This window comes from Bombus pascuorum, chromosome 3, assembly GCF_905332965.1.
Source record: "Bombus pascuorum chromosome 3, iyBomPasc1.1, whole genome shotgun sequence".
NCBI lineage: Eukaryota > Metazoa > Arthropoda > Insecta > Hymenoptera > Apidae > Bombus > Bombus pascuorum.
In genome coordinates this window covers 4,308,639-4,332,446 of record NC_083490.1, presented here as the reverse complement: position 1 = coordinate 4,332,446, position 23,808 = coordinate 4,308,639, and the positions used below count along the sequence as shown (strand labels likewise).

Below are 23,808 nucleotides of genomic sequence, written 5' to 3'. Positions count from 1 at the left end.
AAAATAAACTATAAAAACAAAAAAAACAAAAAGATGAAAGCAGTTTACTAAGTTTTATAGTCTACCACGTAGTTAAAAGTTATGTACCGAAAGGTTAAAAATTCAGTGGTATAATTAAACTGATTTTATTAAATAGTAATCTATAAATTCAAAACAATTTTTTGTAATATTTGTAAATAAAGTACATATATTGAGACAATAATCATCTACATACAAAATATTTCAATTGTTGATACATTATAAAACAATCCACTTTATAAAAATTAAGACATGTATTATCCGTATAACGCAAATTTAGTGAAACGTTAGATTCAATAAAAGTCTTCTTCAGCTACTTTTGTTGAAGATGTCTGATTTTTTATCTGCTCTTGACTATTATACATATTTGCAACTTGTTGCGCTGATGTAGCATCCTCATTGTTTTTATCATCGCGAATGCGGACAAAACGTGGAAATCGCAAAGATATTCCTTTCTCTGGATCAATAATACCAACAGCTGCCTTATGAACAGGTGACAAAGAAAGATCTGCACATTTAATTTCCCACACTTGAACTGGTTCGAACCAATGATCAGGTTCGAGAGACGAGTCATAACGATAGTAGGACTTAGTTTGTGGTATTATATGTTCTTTGAAGAACTCTGTGTGCTTTTGAAGGTCTTCTTCGCTGAATCCAGTACCAATCTACGCAAGCAAGAAACATGTAAAGGATTAAAATTAATATTTATCGAAACGTTTAAGACGTTGCAATGAAGCTAATGACATTTACTTTACAAATACTTTGATATTCCTCATTCTCTTGATCATAACAAGCTAAAAGAAATCCTCCATAGGTTCCTGTCCTTTTTCCTTTCCCTATATAGCCACCAATGACAACCACGTCTAATGTATCACCCACACCTTCTAAATAATCTTTCTTCAATTTTAACCAATTCCGAGAACGCTTAGCAATCTCATATGTTGCATCCTGTTTTAAGGTCTTCACCATAAGGCCCTCGCAATTGCCTATTAAATACAATTATATATTTTTCTAGAATTATTTATTATTAAATAGAGACTAACCTTTGACTGATTCATCTAAGAAATCTTGCACTTGTTCCATAGTCGAAGTATCTAAACTAGTTGCAAATTTCCATTCTCCAGTTACTTCTTTGAAATTCTTTTTCAATAATTCACGACGTTTTATGAAAGGTTGTTGTACCAGTGGTTCTCCATTCAAATACAATAAATCAAACATGAACACACATACTTGAACTTTAATATCTGCTTCATTCGCATCCTAAGGAGGTCAAAGATATATGTAAAACTTTCAAGGTAATTTTTTATACATTTTGCATTACCTTGCGTTTTCTTGTACTGAGTATTTGGAAAGGTAGGATTTGTTTATTCTCGTTATCCCAGGCTACTGCTTCACAATCAAGGATACAACTTTTAACTTCTTCACCTTGGGTATTTTTAAATCTTCCTATAATATCAGGATATTTGCTGGTATTATTTTCTTGATTCCTACTGTAAATACTAATTTTACCATCCTCTGCTAAATGAATCTGCAAAATATTTATAAAAGTTAAATATGTTCTTTCCTTGTAACATACTATCTCCATTCTGTAATATATATATAATTGTGAAAAATAAACCTGTGCTCTTTCTCCATCGTACTTCCATTCACAAGTAAATTTCAATCCATCGAAACGCGTTAATACTTCTTGCACACCTTTAGTAGGATGTGCTAACATTGGCTTCATAGGTATGCCAGGTGTAATTTTACATTTATTTGGTAATTCTTCAATTCCCTCTTTTAGTAGAACAGGAATTATTTTGTCATAATTTGGACATTCACTGAAAATAAACATTATTATCACACATATAAAAGTATTCAATGCTGGTATCTAAAATAGAAACAAATTCTTACCAATATGTTGTTTTAAGAGTAAGCGCAGTTTCGTCGTACTTTTGTTTAAAGGCATCGTTTGACATTTTCTTACTTACGTCTAAAACTTCTGGTGGATAACTTTGTATTGGTGGTGTCATAGTACATGCTAGTGCCAAAGCCTATAATAAACATATATCTTTTACCAGATTTTCTGTATCATACTGTAGCACTATCTTTAGATTACTTAATGAAAAAATCATTTTGCACAAATATATTAGGTTGTCCGAAAAGTGTCTTTCTTTCGCAAACATGATTTTTTACAACAGTGCACTTTCATACAAACGTGAAACCAAGTCTGTGAAATATCGCGGTGTTTATCTCAACAGAATAAAATGGATCGGACGTAATTCGACAAAATAATATAAAACAAAAAAAGTTGTGCGTCTATTATTTCCTCATAAAATGAAAGAAACTTTTCAGACAACCTAATACTTACTTGTAACACAGATTGCTCTGCTAGACCAATTCGAAGTTTGCCAGCTAGGGACCGAATCAGATATCTGGCTTCGGTAAAACGACACGCTACAAAAAGCGATTGAATTTTATCCAATTTTTTAGTTAAAGACTGCAAGAATAAATTACATGATTACAATAAAAATATTCTGAAATTTTATGATTATAATACTGGTATAAAGTAATTACAATTAAATATAATCAGTGCCGTCCATAAGCGAAAGCTCTTACGTGTCTTTATTTATGTGCCCATATTGTGGTTACTAGCTTTACGAAATTCGAAGAGATAAAAGAATCTGATTTCATTTTTTCACACACATTTTATTCATCAATTGAAGAACGAGCATTTCGCGTTCCGCCAATGTAAATGGAACAGCACTGCTCTAAATTAATAGATGCATACCGCAGAACCAGTCATTTGTGCGATCTCTTTCAGCCTAGTATATACATTCGATACTGTCAGTGGAGCAGGTTGAAACATAGTTCTTTGATTGGAACGACTTCCTTCTGCCACGATGCCCAAATCCCCAACTGTTTGGACATCTGCTTTAATTTGAGCTAATGTTCTACCAGTACATTGTGCTATAGCTTTCATCAAATTTGTTTCTGCCACCCCTAATTCAATCCCTGAAAAGAAAGTTATCATATTCAAACAAAAGAAGAAAACGATATATGTACACATCTGGCAATGTTTACCTTCATAAGCAGGTGCTAATTGATTGAGACATAAATATATGCTTGGAAGTAAGTCATCTGGACTTAAAACTATTACAGATCGGAAATAATTTGATAAAATTTCTATTATTTTTAATCGAGCACTTGTATCTTCGATCAATTCCAATGTACGTGTCAATGCAATATATGGTACCCTAAAAAAATTAAACAATTGTTTTACCATTGCAACAAATGATACACTATTAAAAAATATGAGACATACTTTTCTCCCTGTTTCCAAAATGCATCATTTATTGGGTCATATTTCGAGGCACTAGGTTTATAAGAGTGACTGGAGGACTTTTTTTTATCTTTATCAGTATTATTTGTACTTTCTTTCCCTTTTGGAGCTGAAAGATATAAAGTATGTTAAAATACTTATTTATTTATTTAGTAACATATTGATAAATTAAATACCAAAAAAATTATGTATCTTTTTCACAGGCTTCTCTACATTGTCTTCTTTTTTCATTTCTTCTTCTTCGCTGCCCTTTTGATTATCTAGAACATCCTCATCAGAATTTTCTTCTTCGTTAACTGGCTTATTTTCCTCCACATCAAGATTTGCTTTTTTGGGACTCTCTGGCAACTATTAATCAATATGTATTAATAATCATACATATGTATATACATATATAAATATGTACAAAAAAATATATATATATACTAGATTATGTTCTTCTTCGTCACTGGAATCGACAGGTGCTATTATCCTTAACCTTTTTTTAGTAGCTTTCTTTTCACTATTTTTAACATTCTTTTTAGTTTTAGATTCCTTAGGCGAAGACTTTGAAGATTCAAATTTATCACTTGTTTCTGTTTTCTTTTCTACAGTCAACTCATTTTCTTTCTGGTCCTCATCACTTGACACATCTTTCAATTTCTTCTTTGCATCGCTCTTCTTAGGGGTACTTTTTACTTCATTGGCTTTTCTTTTCTTTTTAGTAGCAGTAAGTGGAGTTTTACTTTTTCTATTTTCCTTTTCCTTAGTTATTGCTGTTGATGATAGCTTAATTTTTGGTGTTCCTAAAATATAGGTATAATATCAAGAAAACTGAAAAATATAAATTACATTTATTTAATTACATATGTAATTTACCATTTATTTTCTTCAGTGGTGAAGGAGATTTTGAGACTGATTTCTTCCTTGAATTTCCAATAGGTGGACTAAAAAAGAAATAGATTGATAGATGAATATCTTATATTGATATTATACATGAAATTTTAAATACACTGTATCAATTCTAGTGAATCATTTCCTAACAATTGCTGTAATTAAATTTAATTACCTGACAGTTTCACTGCTATTTCCACTATCGTCTCTTTTCCGTTTAGGGTTTCCCGAAGTGCTTTGGTCTCCATTCTTTACAATTTTGCTATTAGCGAGTATTCGATTAAGAACATTATTTACAATAGGAAAAAAATCATTATTCAATTGGAATTGTTTACTTAAAAATACCACAGGTCGCGAATAAGTATTATTGAATACAATTGATCTCAAATTGAACGCAATACGAGTATACCACGTACCTTGCATTATTAGGCTCAGTCTTATCTTTCGTACTTGCTTTCGAAAAAAATAACCTATTAAGTAAGAAGAAATATTACAAATATATTAAAATAGTGAATAAGTTATTTTGTTAAATTACATACGTTATACTACGTTGTGCCATTCTAAGGCTTTTTATGGTTATCTTGCTGTACTGTTCCCGCGCATATTTCGTGGCTCTAGGGTCATGGTATATTTATTAAAATTTGTATAGAGCCTGAAAACGAGTGGCACAACTGACCAGAAAGGTATTTTATATGCAAAAATAAATCGAAAAAAAATAACGTGGTCTTTTCGTTTTAAATTTTGTTTTCGAGAAAATCAAGTTCCAAGATTCGTCGAGTAAAATTTCTGAGATAAAATTTATATATATTCAGTACTTGGTTGCTACATATTCATTTGTACAGTCAGTAGAACTGATATTTTGAGGTCTTAAATTAAAACGTCAAGTAATGACACTCATTGATGTAGCCGTACTTATGTCCAACGAAACGAGACTTTGACTTACTGTGGCTACAACTATTGACTGATAATCGAATGTCATTGTCTTGTCTCGTTGGACAGACTGTAGGATATAGAAATCCTTTGAATCGTAAGCTACAAATTTTTTCATTAAAATACATATTCAATTTTTGCTTGATAAAGATTATTATTAGTAAAATCTGGAAGAAACAATTTTCAATTGTCACCATACCCAATATCATTTATTTTATATAAATTAGAAATATACAGTGGTTTAAATTTAAATTGGAAAGTTCAGCATGTACCATATATGGATCACATGGCACTAAGTATGTTTTTGCGACGGGAACTTTGAGACTATCTGAAATAATTAAATATTTTCTACATTGCAATATTTATTTGTTGACAAATTTTACATTTTAATAAAAAGCGAAGACGAAAAGTATTGAATAGCGTATGACATATTTGGTAGGTAAATGTTCACTTGCATTTAATATAAAATGAACATGGCATGATCTTATAGATGAACTTAATATATATCATTTAAGATTTGCAAGATTAAAAAATGAAAGCTTACAATAAACGAGATCAAAGTTCGATTTATTAAAATTTAAATATCTTTTAATTTTTTCAAATTTTAATTATTCATTAAGAAGATAGGAGGAAGCATGTGTATAAGGGAAAGAAAAACACCTTTTCAAATTTTATTTTCATTACTATATTTCTCATGTTTCTTGAAATCCAAACACATCTATTTATTATCTATTGATAAAATAATACAATAAATATCCGCATTATCCTAAAATTAACAAAATATCTTCCTTTTTTTTTTCTTCTCATATTCCTTGATCTAAAGTGTGCAATTATTTTTTTTTTTTGAAGCTTCTTTTCAAACATCTGTTCTTACAAATTTAAATGCAATATCCCTTAATAACAACAAACAGCCTTAGCCAATAGTGTATTCGGTGATTAAAAAAAGTAAAGCGGACAAAATGAAAAATCATCAATAACGTATAGATTACATAAAATCTTAAAATATCGAGTTTGATAGCAAGCACGTATTAAGAATAATAATGAAAGGAAGGGGAAGCAATTGTGATATTTTTCTTCAATTTCGTGCGTGTCCTTAATTTATGAAAATAATGATAGTAAATAGAAAATGAAAAGCGATACGACAAAGGCAAGATACATCTGCGTTCGATTCTTTTTATTATGTTTATTTGCGGTCTATATTAAATGTGTTAATTATTCGTCTAAGGACCATTAAGTTTATCATCCAGTAATTTACATTTTGATCCTATACATTAAGTTGTGAAGTGTGTGAGTCCCAAAGAAAATTCTTACCATGACAATTCCCTTTATGATCCAATATGGACTAAACTTTTTGCAACCTTTTCATATGCTTTTTCTCTTCTTTTCTTTTTTTTTTTTTTTAATCATTTTATAAACAGCACAAGATCGTAGATTCTCTTGTACAAATTTTCATCTTCATATACCTCTTTTATCAACAGTTCGAATTACCTTAGAGCTAGATCATCTTCTTTTTCTTTGAAAATATAGTTTATTAAGAAAGACGAGAACTAAGAACAAATTTTACGATTATCATTGAAATTATTTCGCATAAACATAGCAGCAGGTGATGAATGAAAAAGGGAACAAATAGTTCGAGCCCTGAAATCGATATTCAGGAAAAAGGGAGATCATAGTAAGATGAACTCCGTGGATCCCGCGATTCCTTGCTATTATAAATGCTACAAAGCATCGACGATAGAAATGAACCTTTTCCTTTCTTTTTTAAACGTTGAGAACCTTACATAGGGAAAGAGTAATATTCTCTTGTATCGTATTGTAAAATAGAAATTTGTGGAAATTACTACGGCTAAGTCAGTTAAGTAGATATCTCTCGTTATCCTGGTGACATCAACATATTTCACGGCAAAGTGTAGCGAACATATGGAACTTCCACATCATTGCCATCAACATCGTTGCAGCAGAGTTCAAATACCAACGCACGTATATGGCTTTCCAATTTCTTCTTCGATACCTTCTTCACCACTTCAGACATCAGAAGGCCCATACGTTCTTGGCATTTAGGCTTTGCCATGAAGAACGAGTAAAGCATGCAAATACCTTGAGAGAGCATGGTGACCTCCAGATTGTGATGTTCTTTGAAGTAATCCAAGAACTCTTTCAGTGTCAATTCTCCTTTCACTTCGAATCGATCCCAGAGGGTCCATTCTGAATCATAGTACTTCAGTTTTGGCGCAGCAATTGGCTCTGAGAATCCGAAGAATGGCAGAGCCAAGTTGACGAAGCCATTCTTATAAACAGAGAGATCTTTTACGCCGCGAGTCAGTTTAATAAGCTCGAGGCAAACTAAACCTGCTACTACTGAAGTTGTAGTAGCAATGGCTGGTATTATTTTGCCAGCAATTAGTTTACTCTTGTGTCTGTCAGCTGGTGAAATTTTGTAGTTGGTAGCACGGAGATTTGAAGCTGCCACAATGAAATCTATGTGGAAGTTGGTATCGTCATCCTTCTCGAATTCTTGCGGATATATTACCAGACCGTTAAGATCTTCAATCCTTGGTAGTTCTTCTTGTAACTGAGTGAGTCTTTCATGATCTATATTTCCGCTACCATTGGACGCTTGTACCTGTGAATCCGTTTCCGCAATTTTCACTCCAGATTTTGGTGTGAATTCCGGCACTTGAACAGTGCTAACAATCCTAGCTATTTCATCTCGGTCTCTGTTAACAGGAATACCATAAACTTTTGCCTTTAAATTAGCAGCAGCTACAATATAGTCTAAATGTAGCGGATCATTAACGTTAAATGTGAGTGGTTTGGGGCATCTTTTTGGTCCAGACCAAAATGGTTGACCACTGGATGTTACTTGATCAGGAGGGAAATTATACAGAAGTTGTCTAATTTGATTGCTGTATTGTTCTTGCCAGTGGCAACGAGCCCATGCGATGCAGTCGGCGAATGTTTTTGGTCTTTCATCAACCAAGGCTGTTTTAACGGATTCTAATACTTCTAGTGGTTGAACTCCAGGTAATTTTAGCGTTCTCTCCACAAATTGTGGATCGGATATATGTTGAGCGGCGTTTTCCGCCGCTTGGCGAAATAGACCTTCGAAATTGTCTCTGGCCCATTGCAGAGTGTGTTCTATAGCATAGGGAAAATTCTTTAGCGTGCAGATTGGCACAGTCTTTTCCGGAGGATCTTGAGAGGAGCTGTATGATTCAGTTAAAAATGGAACAACAACTTGAGTATTACCCTTTGTACCTAATGTACCAGATTCCAAGAGGGGCTTCCTGTAATATACACAACGACGATCCATATAAATACGGGCGTTAACGTTATCTAACGCATTCGCAACCCCGTCTAAAACCTCAAAAAAGTCGTCGTTATATACTTTCTCTGTTTCAGGACATACTCTGTTTTCATGAGCAATCACCTTCATGTCAGGATTCATACTTTTTATAACTCTAGCTGCTGTTGATGATTTGGATTGCTGAACATCAGATGGTCTAAATAAGAATTGTCTATTCAAGTTAGATTTTTCTATCAAATCCATGTCAGTGACTATTACACTACCATTTTCAGCACCAACACCTAACATTGCAAAGTTCTTGAGCAATTCACACCCAATGGCTCCAGCTCCTACAACAAAGTATTTCAAGCTTCCAATTTTTGACTGGAATTTGCGGCCAAAAACCGCAACCTGTGAATCATAACGTGATCCAATAGGACGACAATCTTCTTCTGTAAGTTCAGAACGATCTGCAGGTAGGCACTCAATAGCATCAAAATACAACCATTGGAATATAGGGTGGAATTTTCCGGAACAGGCCTTCATCACTTCTTGGGCTACAATTCCTCCAATGGTAGCATTCATTGGATTTAAATTTCCAGAGCATATCTTTGCAAATATTTCAAGCAGCTCTGCATTTATTTCAGTCTCACTGCCTACTTCCTCTTTAACAGTTTTAGCGAGATTCAGAAATTTGTCTGCATCCTCTTGATTCCATGGTCTAGGTAATTGTCCATTTTCTTCTTTGTATTTATGTAATACAATAAAAGCCAAATGTATCTGTTCTGGATAATCAAATTTCCCAAAATCAGTTATCTGGAACTTTGGTGTCTTCAAAGCATCTTTCAAAGAAGCAAATTGTAAGATCTTTGGCATTTTTACTTGTGTTACTATACCACCCCGAATATATTCAGAGTATTTAGATGTATCCCCAATGCTGAAAGTGTATGGACCAAGAACTTTTATCTTTATTGGATCACAACCATTTAGTTCTGTCATGCCCTGTATTTCGGAGAAGGTGACAGAGTCACCATCCTCCATGCTATGACGTGTATCGTCTAAACAAGTAACAACACCTTCGGTATCTTGCGAAATACTGGCAACCATTGCACTTACAGGTGGTTCACCATTGACATCAACTACTGTAAATTTTTCTCCAAAATCACAAAAGACTTGAGAAAATAGGCCTCTGGTATCTGCTATAATAAGTGCTATATCATTTGCATGAGTAATTTCAGAGATACGTAATTGTTCATTCAATGGAGTTTCAGTCAAAACCACAACCTTGAACTTCTTAATAAAGGAATCTGTTAAAGGCCCGGAATAGTGGCATGTAGGGACATAATTGTTCAGTTCGGACAAGCGTTGACAGCAAGCAATAGCACGATTTTTACCTAAAAAAGAAAGTACAGTAATGTAATTTTACTGTTTAATCATGTCTGTATATAGCTTAACTACATACTTTTTGAGTGAGTCACACAAAAATGAAATTAATCAATAACATGAAGGTTAATTGTTTAGTCTTTTTAGTTAATTGTTTTAGTCTTTTTTAAATGATAAATATTTTTTGAATATATCTAATACTATTAAAAATTGTTGTTACCAACAATTTAGTTAGAACATAATAAGAATTTAATTTATACAGAGACATATACATAGCTATACAGTCACAAAAATTTCCATACAATTTCTACCATTTGCATTTGCTTTACACGAGACACAACCCGCATCTATTTAAAGAAATTTTTTTACAATAATATCGATGAACAAGACGATTGGTTATATTGTTATATCATCGCCTCGTAAGATCGCGCAATCTTGTTAAAATGGATCAAATGCATATAAATTTGGAGCATCAAAATAACGTTGGAAAATAATAATTTCTGTAGAAGAGGGATTCATGTATTTCGCGGGTCAAGCCGCTCACCTACGTCCGCCTCGGTAAGATAGAACTGTGAGCCGAGGTCTGAAATCTGGCATAATGCGTCATCGTGCAAGGTAACGGACTTGACGCCGCCGAGGATGACGTTCTTGGCGATTTCGACGCCGAGTCCGCCAAGACCGGATATCAAGACATTCGAGGATGCCATGCGACGCATAGCGTCATGGCCGAGGACGTAGAGCTGCCTAGAGTATAGACCCTCGTCAATTTCGGTGGTAGCCCGGGACGTCGAGCCATTTTTCGCCATGTCTGCGGTCGTCGTCGGGTCGTCGTCGCCTCCTCCCGTGGTGGCAGCAACGCGTCGCTTCTTAGCTGGGGGGTCAACGGAACTCTCCACCACCTCAGCACTAGACATCGGACTTCACGGAGCGCCGTATTATGTCCGTCGATTGTTTTTCAACCCGGCCGACTGCACTTTAATAAAGCCCGTAACTGCACCGCACGCACCACACACCAACCTTGCCACACGCGCCCGCTTTCTCTTTCTCTCTCGACGCGCCTCTCTTCGTCTGTTCTTCCTCACTTCCAGAGTTTACCCTTTCAAAGCTGTACTCGAAGTCTACCACGATACCACTGTTCATCCAACAATGATTCTCGTTCTTTCATCCGCTCTGTTGCTACTCTCGCAGTTGCACCACCAGCAATCGAGATGTCGATGCTACCTTGATAAAGTGGGGATAGGGATTCGATCAGTCGGTAAAACAGCGATACCGCCTTGTTCGTGAAACAAAACCGTCCCCTTTTTTATTGTCTCGAATGCTTCGTTGATTCTCGACGATGACATGTGACGGAGTAACGAGGCAGGAATACAGATTTATCATTTCCACAACGAAATTTCGCACGTTATTGCTTTTTTATTTTCCTGCTGCGACATGGTGAATTAACATTACATCATGAATTTTGCATTTGAACAGTGTTCGGTGATTGGAGTAAGAAACAAGCGAATGGGAAAGCGGACTGAATGAATAGTCGGAGATGATTGGTTGGTTATGTTATATATTAATTACACTTGAAATGATTCTGACCAATAAATAATTTCGAACTGAAATTTTTCTGGTTAGACAAGCGCCATCTATAAACGCGTTATCATTGGCGACTATCATGTCTAACCTAGCAATTTTATGTTTTTGCTTATCTGACGTGGCAAGATGCTTATCTAATAAATTATGTACGCATCAGTGGCGTGGCGAGTTATTGGCACGCAATCGTAGAGTTACATACTTCGTTCGTGTCGATAACAGAGATATTAGGTCACGTGTTTTTCTATAGATATTTTTTATCGGGGATACAAACATAATTTTCTTAACAATCATTCTAGTTTTTATTCGCTCACAATGCTCTTTTTTTTTTTTACTAGACATGTTATTTTTATCGATATTCAATAACCGAGTTATAATTTCTAGAACAATCCAGTTTAAAAAAGAAGTATACAATTCAATGAAACTGTCCAGTTCTACGAATGGTTAGGTAATAAAGAACAAAATCTGGTAAAACAATCAAATGCTTTATTGTACGTAATTTGGTCAACACCTTTATCATTACAGGAGTTACAGGATATGACATTTTATATTATTCAGAGGTAGAATTCAGTAATTTATATCAACCTGAGTCATTTTTTCATTATCGCGGAAAAATACTGACTTTTATGTAGATATTCACGTCTAAGTTCACACATAATTATGTACATATATACTTTTACCACACGTAAATAAAACTTCGACTACGCGTACTACATATTTTCGTCACTTTGAAAACACGATATTTCTGTATCGTTACCAAAACAGATGTTCAGCTTACCTTTTTTTCAAATTTACCAACATTAATGCATACTTCGTCATTAAACTTTAATTATCGATTCAAAATAATTTTTTCTATCTTCTAGAAAACTCTTTATTATCGACTAATTTTCATGTGCACTCTTCCTAATTCATTTTCTTATCTTTACAGTCGATCCAATGCCTTTGACCAAGTCAAGGTCATCACGATTAAAGTATATCAGACTATCGTGCTTGTTGACTCGAGTGTTCAAAGTGGTTTATCCTCGTCAATAGGAATTGGACTTCCAAAAGCTCTTTCAGTAGTTTCGTCCCCTCTCGCTTTGGATTTTCTTGGTGTCCTTATCGAATGGTCTTCGGATTCCGGAGTGCCGAACGGGGACGAGATGTGCGATACCGCCGGAAATGGCGCTGTTGGTGCCTCTGACTCAGCTGTGTCCGGCGTTGAGTTCGCCATCTCCAGAGGCCCGCTGAGTATCGAGTCTGGGGATTCGTTGTACGAATGGTCGGTTGGTTGAACCGGTTCGCCCAGGAGATCGTTCGTCTCCGATGGTCTTCGTTCTTCAGGGACTGTCGAGGTGCGACGCATGCTCGGCTTTTTGTACCTGTTACCATGCGTTCCTTCAATTAGTAGGTAGAATGGTACTGATTATATCAGGCACCATAACACATTGTAGACTAAAGTCTTGTTAAGTTTCTGAATGAACTTGAGCAAAATTTTGGAAAATTTTATTTTATGTGACTAGAGATTACCACTAGAATCATACCATAAAAATATGTTGGGTTTCAAACTTTTTAATTTTTTAATTACTAAAAATATGCAAGTATGCGGATATTTATGCAAATTCATATTTCTGTGAATATAATTAAAAAAATGAAACCCAGATATTTTGTATATTTTGATGTGCATTTAGTATACCTTTGACTTTTAAATCCTTTACAGATGCATTCACATTCGCAGCTTAGTAATTTCTATTAGCAAAATCAATGTTGCTTTTTATTGAAATAATTATAGCTATTTAATTTCATTATTTTAATTATAGTTATATGCGTGTAATATATTATAGTAAATATCACAGCATAATTATTTTATCATTAAAGAGATCAAGTTTGATAGAATATACAGCAAAACTTCTAGTCCACAATGTGGTAATTATATCTTGATTTATTTAAAAAAGATATAATTAATTGGAATACATTTGAAGCGAATTCCAATGTCGATTTGCATTGCAATTGGCTTTGATAGGAGACTAAGGCTTATTGACTTGAATATCGTATTGGCTCTAGCATTATGATGATTTATTTAGTGCAACTTACTGATTAATGTCTATCGGTGATATAGCTTGATCCGGACTCATTCTCGTCGTCCCGTTCCCGTTGTCCCATGAATTGTGTCGACGATGATGACTTTTGTCTTTGTATGCTTCTGCTATGTTATTATAACTCCCTACGATTCTACGTTTGTCTAGTTCTTTCTGAATCTTCTCTGGCATACTACTAGCGGATCTGTATAATCCATTCCTGATCATATCCTACAAATTTAAATTTCTGTTATATCTTTTAAACATTACTTTGCTATGTAAAGTATTGAAAAATAATTAATATAATTAAATAGATACAGCGAATACAACGATAAAGAAAGAAAAGTTTAAAAGATTTCGACATACACTCGAAAGAGGTGTAGGTTCGACGTTAGGGTTGGTCCAAACATTGGTAGCGCCAGGTGCGTCCTCGATATTGCTATCGTTCAACATTTCCGCCGAATAGGTTGGTCTGGCAGGTATAATTGGTGACCGGCAACACACTCTACAGTAATAAAATCTACCGGATTAATTGTATGTCGAGGTCGTCTTAAAATCCTGCTGTACTTACGAGTTAACGTCCTCGAGTTTCTTCAGTAACCTCTCGTTTTCTCTGCATACGAGTTCTTGGTCCCGTATCACTTGCTCCCTCGTAGCATATAATTCTGCATTTTCTCGACGGAGAGCTTCGTTCTCGGTAATATACGCGTGGATAAGTTGACTTAATTCGGGTCGTTCCATTTCGGATAGTTTATTCAAATCCACCACCGGAGGTGTCAATGGCACTCTTCTTTCAGCTATAAAAGGTTATTTAAAGAGAAATTTTATAATTATATTAAATCGTTGTTACTAAATTTTGGATTAAATTTTTTTATTAAACTCACTATTGTATTAAATCTTTCTTATTAATTGACATTTGATACTTACTTTTGGATTCGCTACGAACCATATTCGATGCATCGCCACTTAAATGAAGAGCAGCGCGCAGATGTTCATTTTCCGTCTGAAGAGCTCCTACTTCTCGTTTTAAACTGAGAATCAGAGCTTCTCGAGCATCCTATATAAAAGCAAATTCTATTTGTATTTCATGTTTTCTATATATTTACAATTTACAATTAATATACCTCACTCACCATTACCACGATAGGTTTCGTTCGAATCTTCTTCACTCTCGCCGCGTACCTCAACGTATTCAACGTTTCGCTCGCGTTCGATTTAGCTGGCGAAATACAGGCGATCTAAAATTCAATTAAATCGTCCAATCAATTATACCGATTGAGTGTATAATTATTAAGTTGTCCTTGTTAGAATAATTTGATTTACCATTAATGTAACGCCATTTCCTGCTAAACTATCGGCCAGAAGCTTAGTCAGTTTGCTGTCTCGATACGGAATGTGACCACCCTTGCGTTTTCCATCGCTCAAAGAGGCTATGCAGTAACCTTCAAAGTAAAAAGTGTCAATCTCAAAAGAAGTTGGAAAAACTTTTCTGTAACCTAAGGTCGTTTCCATGCAAATCGCGTTCGTCTATCGATCGTTACATAGAAGTTGATGTTGCGGGTGAAGTTTGCGCCCTTTTGTTTATCGGAATCGATTTTTACGATCCTTGTGCATAATTGATAACGTAAAGTTTCATCGTAATATTAAACGTGGTTCGATTAATGTGGTATTGAACATTCGACAAAGTTCTGCTTCGAAATAGACTTTGAAAAAAGACAACTCGAAGATTGAACTCTTTTAGTACTTCAGTGCTTAATTCGTGTTGTATTTTTTCTTATAACTTTTTGATAATCGTACCTAGAACCATGAGACTTTTATTAATATTATTCGCTTCCTCCAGAGTCTTCCCTTCGCTTTGTGTTTTCTTCGTCATCTCACTTCCAGCCAGATCGACGAAATTAATTTTCCCTTGTCTCGATATAAACACGCTGTTGTCCATCTGTTGATAGTAATATTCGTATAAAATTTGTCTTTATCGTACGATAATTTGGACACTCACCTGTTGTTCAGACGTGATGCTGACAGTGAGAATACTGTGACTTCTACTGGAATGGTCGTTCATATTGTGCGAACCAACTTTTCTATTTCTCATCCCTGAAAAATCATATTACTATAAATACGCTTTTCTAACATTTGGAAAATTTCTTAAAGTAATGTCAGCAAATTAAAATATTTATGGGTTTTCTATCTTCTTAAATAAATCTGTAAATTTTACTATATTTTTTAATCGGATTTATCGCGTTTGATATCTTCACAATGAAATACGTGCTGCGTGTAAGGGATGGTAAAGGGGTTTAGAGTCCATCTATCGGGGGTGCAAAGAGCGAAGATCAATAACACGACTACCTTCTTCGAGAACCGCCAGAAGATCGTCGAGTTCCTCGCATTCAACAGTGAAAAGGTTCTCAACGAAGAAGCCTCGTGTCTTTTTGCTCCACCGTACCATTAAGGGTTTCCTCGACGTGCCAGGATTTAACAGATCTATTACCTGCGGTTCAAAGATAAACGATGCCTTGTAAATCGGCGACGAAGTTTTTCTCTCTTTCCACGGCGTATCTACTGACCTTTTCGTTGTAGATCTCCAGAAAGGAAGCTTTTAACACGAAATTACAATCTTGTCGTTCTTGCAACAACTTAAACAGGTAGACAAAAGACCGGAAGACCAGGCCGTGTTGCTCCGAGTAAGGGTTCATCCTTTCGAACTGTTTAAGAGAAAAACATTCATTGATGATTCTTGTAATTTGATAAAAAGCGCTTCTTTGCGTGATTTTACTTTCGTCGTAAAATTTAGTTCATTAATAATAACAAAGTTTTACTAACTATCATTAAATCTTAAAAAAAGATTCCATCTTTTAATTCAATTCTCCTATGTAATATTATACATTGAATTAATTTGTGAAATAAAAAGTTAATCAACCGAAGATTTTTACACCACTGAAATTTGGAAATAACAAGTATACAAATTCCAGAGGTAGTGTAAAGCGCCACGTTTAATAATTCGAATACTTTTATTGGTAATTTGTTTGTTTTTGCGATCACATTGTCCGAACGGTAAACGAGTATCGTTTAGATATACCGTCATTATCTTATCTACGCACGTCGAACAACATTAACCTTTCTGTTACATTCATACACGGCCTTCGCTTCAACTCGATCAACTATTTTAATACATTATTCGTAATCGCTTTTTGCTATTCTTACGCTTCTTGGCGAGTGTTTATGCAAACTCGGTTTTTTCTGACGGAAATTCTAACGGAAAACCGTACTCGGTTTTCATCGAAAAAACCAACGTGTAAGACCGATGAATTTCTATCTGAAAAGTAGGTAAAAAGTTGACAAAGGAATCTTCTTCGCTAACCATTTCTGGAGGCCCTGTGAGGGTATGAGTTTTTCCGCTTCCGGTTTGTCCGTAGCAAAACGCGGTACAGCTGAATCCTTCTACCGCCATTTCAATAAGCTTTTTTACACCAGAGAATTGCAAGATGTCCTCCTGAGTGGCCGTGGGCTCGAACACCACGTTGTACGAAAATAATTTGCCCTTCTTGTCCCCGCTGCTTGGAAATCCGTCGCACTGTGCAAGGTTGAACGATAAAAGTCCATGTGATTCACGATAACTTCGTTTAGGTATTTTTAATTAAACGCGAGGGGACTAGCAAGAGAAGCAAAAATGATATCGAATCATCGACGAATTATTCGAGCTCGCAACATTTCTTCAAATTAATCAGAGGACATAATAAACGATATACTTACGTATATCTGTCCATCTCCGGGAAATTGTACGGCCATATCGTCGCCGGCTTTAATCTCCTTGCTATTAAGCGGACGTACTCTATAAAATGATCGATTAAACAGGAAAATTACGTAAATTTGATATTACACTTGCAATCATCCCTTGCAATTTTAATAAACGTAGCTGAGTTAATTAATCAATGAAATAATACTAGGTGTTCGTACCTGACAACGACATTTATGTTGTTCTCTGGAAGCCAATTCTTGGTGGCGATCACTCTCTTATCACCGTCTACCAGTCTCTCGATACTACCAGTCCTGGAATCGAAAAAAGCAGACAAACGATAACGATTTTCAAACGGTGTAGAGAGGCTGTCAGTTTTCTGTACAAGCGTAAAGTCGTTCTCGATCATGATCGAACGCTTCAACAGGAGTAACCCATCTGGCAATTCGTGATTGACCTGCTATCATGGCGGCTAAATAATTGAGGAAGTTCAATCAATTGGTCTAACTGAAACCGTCAGGAAAAATCGCGTGATTGACCAGGCTCGTTTATGAGTTCGTCTTTTTTCCTTCTGCACCACGAAGCTAATCGTAGTATTGAAAAATCGTTTCGACCTCAGTCAATAATTCACGAGGGCTTGATTACCGAACTCGACAGCCTTGATTGATTGCCTGGATAAACAATACTTTACGATTGTTGCTCATCGTACTTACGTACACGTAATAACGTACGATACCGATGTATCGCTCTTTATTAATCGTAAGTGGTTGTTTAAGTAAATCTCCAATGAAAAATTGATATAATTTGTTTTAAATATTATTCGCAAATAATTTTAAATTAAACGACTACCAAGGTGGAATTTTTCTTCCATCGAATGGAATAATTGCTACAGTTTTACGATATTGCAGCGTCCAAAGGTCGTTCAAACTTTCGAAACAGCAATACTTTCAAAGATTATCGCAACTTTGAACATTTACAGCTTTTGGAGATTATTCGATCAAGCTTTGAAATTTTCAAAGATTACGCTAACTTTCAAAATTTCAATTTGTAAACTTGCTATTCGAGCTTGCAAAGTTGCAAAGAATATTTCAAAGAATATTCTAAATATTCGCGTTCTAATGTTTTCAACTACAAGTACGATATTTTTCCAACGAAACCGATAACATCGGTATGACGACCATGAAAGCCTAAAATTATTCGTACAGAAACTACGATTTCGCGTTCGTTTAATTGATGTACGTTGCAACATGCATGACTTGCGAAACTTTTCCATTTCCTTGGTCGGTAGAAAGGGTCATTGACGGTTAATACACTTGTGACAGGAACAACGTGTTTACTATTATTTCACTATAGCATAGTATGTCATAATTCCTCGAGAACTGTAATACGCAGTTCTTATTCCGTGCCTATAGCAACGATGACATTTATTGCGTACTATAGTTCCATATGTGACGTCGAGCAATTCGTTGTCTTGAAGACATAGAAAGAATTACATTTTAACATACCTTCAATCGAGAATTATAATTACTTTAAAAGCGTGGAGTGCATATATTGTAGAAAACGTGGATCGAGTACTCGAACGTGTGACATTGATGGGCAACGATCGATAAAGCTTTCTCAAATTGCCATCGCTTCAAACGTTTTAACGAACCTCATGAAAAATTGCAATGGGTGTTACCAATAGGTAAGTACTTTCTATTCGTTTCATTTGTTAACGCATTTTCATTGTTTAGATATAGATCATGTTTTGCATGCTTTATTTCTTTAATCACGCGAACGATTATTCCCGTAGATGATGTTTATCGATCCAAGTTGTACGAAACAGATCGATTTTTAGGATGCAGAAATGTTCGGTTAATTGTTCAGATTCAAAATGAATATTTTTTTTTATTTACGCCTTACTTTGACGACGTTGGCGAATTGACGATGGACCTAAAATTTATTTGTAATTTACTCATTTGTAATTCGATTCGCGATCCAAGTTACATCGATTGCTATTATCGTCTGAGAACATTTTATGTGCGTTTTAATTACTTTCGTTGTTATTCTTCCTACGATTCCATTCGATAATGATTTTCTGTTTGGCGGAAGCTCTTATAGAAAATAGAAAATAGAAGTAACACCAATTTGAAGATTGAAAGTTGGAAATCGTTTCATTGGTATAACATCAATTGATATATTTAATATGTGTTTCAACGTTTTTAAGATTATATTATATTCAACGCTTTAAAGATTTTGTTATCAACTTTCGTAAATTAATATACGATTTTAAATAGTACTTTTTAGTTTTAATTGCAGCTAATTCTCCAGAGTTCTTAGAATTAAGGAGACAAACATTACAATCAGTTCTCAATAATTCTTACGCAAGAAAAGATAAAAATATTAGGTACATTCAGTTCTCCATAATTCTTATACAATAGAAGAAATAAATAAAATATAATAATAGATAAAATAAAAAATAATAAAATAAAAAGTAAAAGAATAAAAAAGTAAAATAAAACACTAGTTTTCTCTGTTTTATCGGACTTTTCCCTCTGCGTTATTATTCATTTTTCGCCATAAAGTAGCACGAGTCATCCTACCGCAGGAAAAATGCTCGTTTCACGTGTCTGACCGCTGAGATCTCTTTCCATGGGCACACGTTTTGCGATTGTCGTGATATTGACCGTCAGAAAGAGACAGTCGAGCAAGGTCTCCCAATCGATACACGGCATCGAAATGTGTCGCAATTGCGACGTATGTGTCTATCAATGTTGGTATTCCCGTACGTTATATCTAAGCGAAACGATTACGGTGAATTTACACGAGGATGCAACCCCTCACACGGAAAATTAAATCGAATGATATAGAAAGCTTCGTCGACGCGTCACATCGATCTATCTCTAGCCTGGATCTCGAGGGCAATTTCTAGGAAACGATTCGACACTCTAATTTCACTGTCAGAATTCTCTTGACAATTTATTTATGGGTTTTTCCTCCGAAGCCGTTAAACTCGTCATTCCATCAATTCAATTTCTAGCTTTTCGCTAGATTGGAAGTTAATTCTGTATTCTTATGTCGTCGCGATCGTCGAGCATCACTCGCCATAATTTCCTACCGGTAGTTTTCCATTAGTCAATATTTTTTCTACCGTTTTCTTTTCCACTTTTAACAGACTATATTCACAACGTGTCAAGATTTTTACGATCTTTTTTCTCTTCACGTGGCATACTATCGATATCTCTTTTCTTATCATTGTTTTTGTTTTGTGTTTTACAGCTTGAGTAAATTAAGAGAATTTCGCGTGTTATCAATTCTCAATTCAGTACTTATCATTAAGTAATTCCTAGTAGATTGTACCATTTTGGTTCCTATTGTCTGAATGTTATCTTAAAAGTTGATAAAGAAAAAAATTCTTTTATTCTACAAGTAGACGATATTGTTCTAATGTATATTGCATATGTTCGAGTTATAGAATATTTTGTAAATTGTTCGATGACAAAACCGTCGTCGTGTTAGGAAATACCGACGTAGAACGTATCTTAATGGAAAAAAAGAGAACGAAAATAATTCTCACATCGATTGTTTGATGCGACGCGTCAGTTCCTCGCAGAAATGTTCAGCCAGATCGATAGTTTCTACGTAAACGTTTGCTTACAGTATCCACTTACACGAAATTGCTGTAAAAGCGTTAATATTCCATCAGATAGTATTAACACGAGTTACATGAGATACTTCCATTGGCCAAAGGAGTGAAAATTACGTACTTATCTATTTTTACTCAACAAATCATTTCTAAATGATCTGAACTTAAATGTGTAACAAGAAGAAAAAGCTAAACTATACATTAGAATCATTAATATTTTACTATGACGATATGATTTGTACAAAGTAATTGACTACAGATGATATTATAATGATAAAATAATAGTGCAATAATATATGATAATAATAATAATAGATGATCTAAATTTAAATGTGACGAAAAGAAAAAGCTATGCTATATATTAAGAACCATTAACATTCTTCTTTAACCACATGCTCTTGAAATTGATTAATATCTGGTTTAATAATGATGAAATAATAGTATCGTAATATATAACACAGCGTGATGAGAAGAAAAAGCTAAACTGTTAAAAACATTCGTTATTACGTGGTAATCGATTAAAGCTGATCTAATAATAACGATAACAAATAATGATAAAACAAAAATATCAGATAAAAACGAGGACGAGTACTTACTCGTTTCCACGAGACTGTTGAAGGCTACTTTTCGTGACTACTTTGATCGTAGAATTGCTCTTTCCTGGACTATTTCCTCTGGAAGTAGTGTGATCCGCGGGACTATTGCCGCGTGATACGCGACTCTTCCCTTTATCCTTCTTCGCATTTTCTTTTTGAAGACTGTCGCCTCGGGAAGGCGATGGACTTTTCACAAGCACCATTCGTCAACCTTCAAGAGCGTCATAAACGATTAATGAAGTACAATCGTATCAAAGTAACAGATGACCATCGTCATAATTTGCAATTAACGAGATACAATCCCGCTAATACAACTAATGGAATTAATAAGATGTAATTAATAGAATTAATACAGAGAAAGAGAAATTGATCTGGACATAAATTCAGGCCAAGTACCTACATACAGTATAATTCAATCTCGTTTAAATTAATTTTAAGTCGTGCGATCGGTGTCGTTCTCACGAGATATCTCGAGTCATCAGGAACAATCGGACCCATTTGAAGATGGATCATCGCAGAAGATCGAGAAGTGAAATGCTTCATTTTCCGGGATTCACAATAGTGAAAGCCTTTTCGAATGAATTTAATCCTGCCCGACAAGAGTACGAAAATTTATACAACAACGAACCGGTTAATTACACGTGTTCGCTTACATATGCGATGATAATTACATGCGTTGCCGTAATTGAAGCGAAAGTTTCGCCGCTAATTGCGATTCTACCGTAGAAATCCTTCAGTCATCTGTCATCGATAAGCGAATCGTGATTGTGAATTAAACATAAATGTAAGTTATACGCTTTTTCGAAATATTTTCTTTTTCGCGGTTGTATTTAAATAAATGAAACTGTGACGAAATGAAAGTGTAAAGTACGATCGTATTAATCAACGCTTGTTTTTCTGTTTCTGTCGGGTTAAGAAGGCTAGAAAAAATGTTATGTAGATCATTTCGCGACTACGTTCCGCTCGGTTCGTTTTACACCTTTCATTTTGCACCTTTCCTTTTTACAACAATTAACGTAAAGGTAGTGGTTTACTGCGATTTTGAAAGTGAAAGCCAATAAGAGCGACGGTAGAACTGTTCCGCGCGGATCCACGCGATCGATTTGTTTCAAATGTGTCTGAATCTTAAAAGTTTGATAATCGTAAAAATATAGTAAACGTCCCGAAATGATAACGCCAATGACTCTCCTTTCTTTTAATATCGATTCTTCCTAACTAGCTAGAAATTCATGCGACAATGAAAGAAAGAAGACTATTATAGCAATAGGGAAGAGCGCATTTTATTGCCACATTTATTACGGTGATTTCTTTTACAACTTTTACGTCGTAAGCGTTCAGATTGGACACATTTCTTATAATTTCTAGGAAACAGTTCTAAAAGATATTCACACTTTAGGCATTAACAGCCTACTATAGAAATTTCCAAATTCCGAAAGTGAAATTCCTTAATATCAAGAACACGTCATAAACATTGCTATATATATATCAATTTCTACTAACTCTGTATTCAATTCCAAATGACGAAAATCTATCAATAAAATACACTTACATTCGAAATTTCATAGATCGATCAAAACTGTCCCATCACCCAATCTTCTTTATCGATTTCTTCCTCTGCTGTTCAACTTTTGTAAATCTTCTTTTATCACTTTTAATAATCCAATATCCAATTTCTAACTCTATCTCTGAATGGTGTCTCGATTAACACGAACGTTTTAAGGATAACGGAAACTCGTGCAATAGGAACAACAGACAGCACGCTACTGACACTTAGCAGGGGTGCTTTCGCGGAGGGTGGTAGTTTTCCCTACAGCGGACGTTTCGTGGACACCGATCGAAACTGGTGTCTAACTCATCGTTGTTCAGACGCATCGTGTTCCCCTTTCGTCCCTGGCCACGGTCATCGTCCACGTGGGCCCCGATGTTATATCACAGTTAGAATGAGCTTGACATACGTTGCGTGGAGGTAGACATCGTTGATCAATGGGCCAGTAGGCTGTCTTGACTTCTGACGCAAGTTGCATCATGGAAATAAACTAACTGTCGAACAGTGACAGCCCTTATGAACGCAAAACGACATAAGTCACACAAATATTTAAGTAACTTCGACTACTGAAAATTTCATATTCCACAGAGACCTTGAGGCTCATGAAATATGAAGAGACTAACATTTCGCGATTTTCGACTGTAATATTAACTACGCCGAAATGTCTCGTTATATTTTGTGTCTCGCATCCCTGACGATGTTACGTATTACATGTAGAATTTAACAGGATTGCAAGACATCTGAATTAATATGTCCACTACTATTGAAGTATGATCATTCACTACTGAAATTTAATTATTTTTTCAACAAAAATTATCTATTTTTATAGGTATACTTCTCACCGTTTTGTTCACCTGTCTA

General features: G+C 35.0%; 4 protein-coding genes across 6 annotated transcripts in view; 1 reads left to right on the top strand and 3 right to left on the bottom strand.

The window, feature by feature from the left end:
• Window positions 1-128: 128 nt before the first annotated feature.
• LOC132905563 (DNA ligase 1) lies at window positions 129-5,154 on the bottom strand. The gene is made up of 16 exons (XM_060957019.1): window positions 4,753-5,154; window positions 4,630-4,683; window positions 4,389-4,475; window positions 4,199-4,266; window positions 3,767-4,125; window positions 3,517-3,688; window positions 3,323-3,449; window positions 3,082-3,254; window positions 2,789-3,012; window positions 2,369-2,497; window positions 1,912-2,051; window positions 1,637-1,838; window positions 1,340-1,546; window positions 1,062-1,278; window positions 769-1,004; window positions 129-683 (listed from the first exon to the last, which is right to left on the bottom strand). Exons 1-16 carry the CDS (start codon window positions 4,770-4,772, stop codon window positions 312-314), a joined length of 2,787 nt encoding a protein of 928 aa, XP_060813002.1. The 5' UTR covers window positions 4,773-5,154; the 3' UTR covers window positions 129-311.
• A 1,359-nt stretch (window positions 5,155-6,513) lies between these two features.
• On the bottom strand, window positions 6,514-11,035 carry LOC132905562 (ubiquitin-like modifier-activating enzyme 1). The gene is made up of 2 exons (XM_060957018.1): window positions 10,357-11,035; window positions 6,514-9,823 (listed from the first exon to the last, which is right to left on the bottom strand). The coding sequence occupies exons 1-2, from the start codon at window positions 10,724-10,726 to the stop codon at window positions 7,041-7,043; spliced, it is 3,153 nt and encodes a 1,050-aa protein (XP_060813001.1). The 5' UTR covers window positions 10,727-11,035; the 3' UTR covers window positions 6,514-7,040.
• An 821-nt stretch (window positions 11,036-11,856) lies between these two features.
• On the bottom strand, window positions 11,857-23,087 carry LOC132905567 (kinesin-like protein KIF12). 3 transcript variants are annotated; one of them, XM_060957023.1, is made up of 16 exons: window positions 22,951-23,087; window positions 21,402-21,612; window positions 17,402-17,494; window positions 17,198-17,276; window positions 16,806-17,018; window positions 16,012-16,149; window positions 15,794-15,935; window positions 15,447-15,541; window positions 15,245-15,386; window positions 14,771-14,889; window positions 14,581-14,685; window positions 14,375-14,504; window positions 14,019-14,244; window positions 13,814-13,967; window positions 13,464-13,678; window positions 11,857-12,751 (listed from the first exon to the last, which is right to left on the bottom strand). In XM_060957023.1, exons 2-16 carry the CDS (start codon window positions 21,602-21,604, stop codon window positions 12,397-12,399), a joined length of 2,409 nt encoding a protein of 802 aa, XP_060813006.1. In that variant the 5' UTR covers window positions 21,605-21,612; window positions 22,951-23,087; the 3' UTR covers window positions 11,857-12,396. The 3 variants fall into 3 exon arrangements, with proteins under 3 accessions (XP_060813006.1, XP_060813007.1, XP_060813008.1); XM_060957024.1 differs by having other exon boundaries at window positions 13,814-13,952; window positions 22,951-23,086; XM_060957025.1 differs by having other exon boundaries at window positions 13,814-13,919; window positions 22,951-23,086.
• LOC132905558 (unconventional myosin IC) overlaps window positions 18,574-23,808 on the top strand; it is a 35,222-nt gene continuing 29,987 nt past the window's right edge. Inside the window, exon 1 of the mRNA XM_060956991.1 lies at window positions 18,574-18,864. Within this exon, the coding sequence (XP_060812974.1) occupies window positions 18,848-18,864 (17 nt within the window). The 5' untranslated portion in view covers window positions 18,574-18,847. The remainder of the gene's footprint in view (window positions 18,865-23,808) is intronic.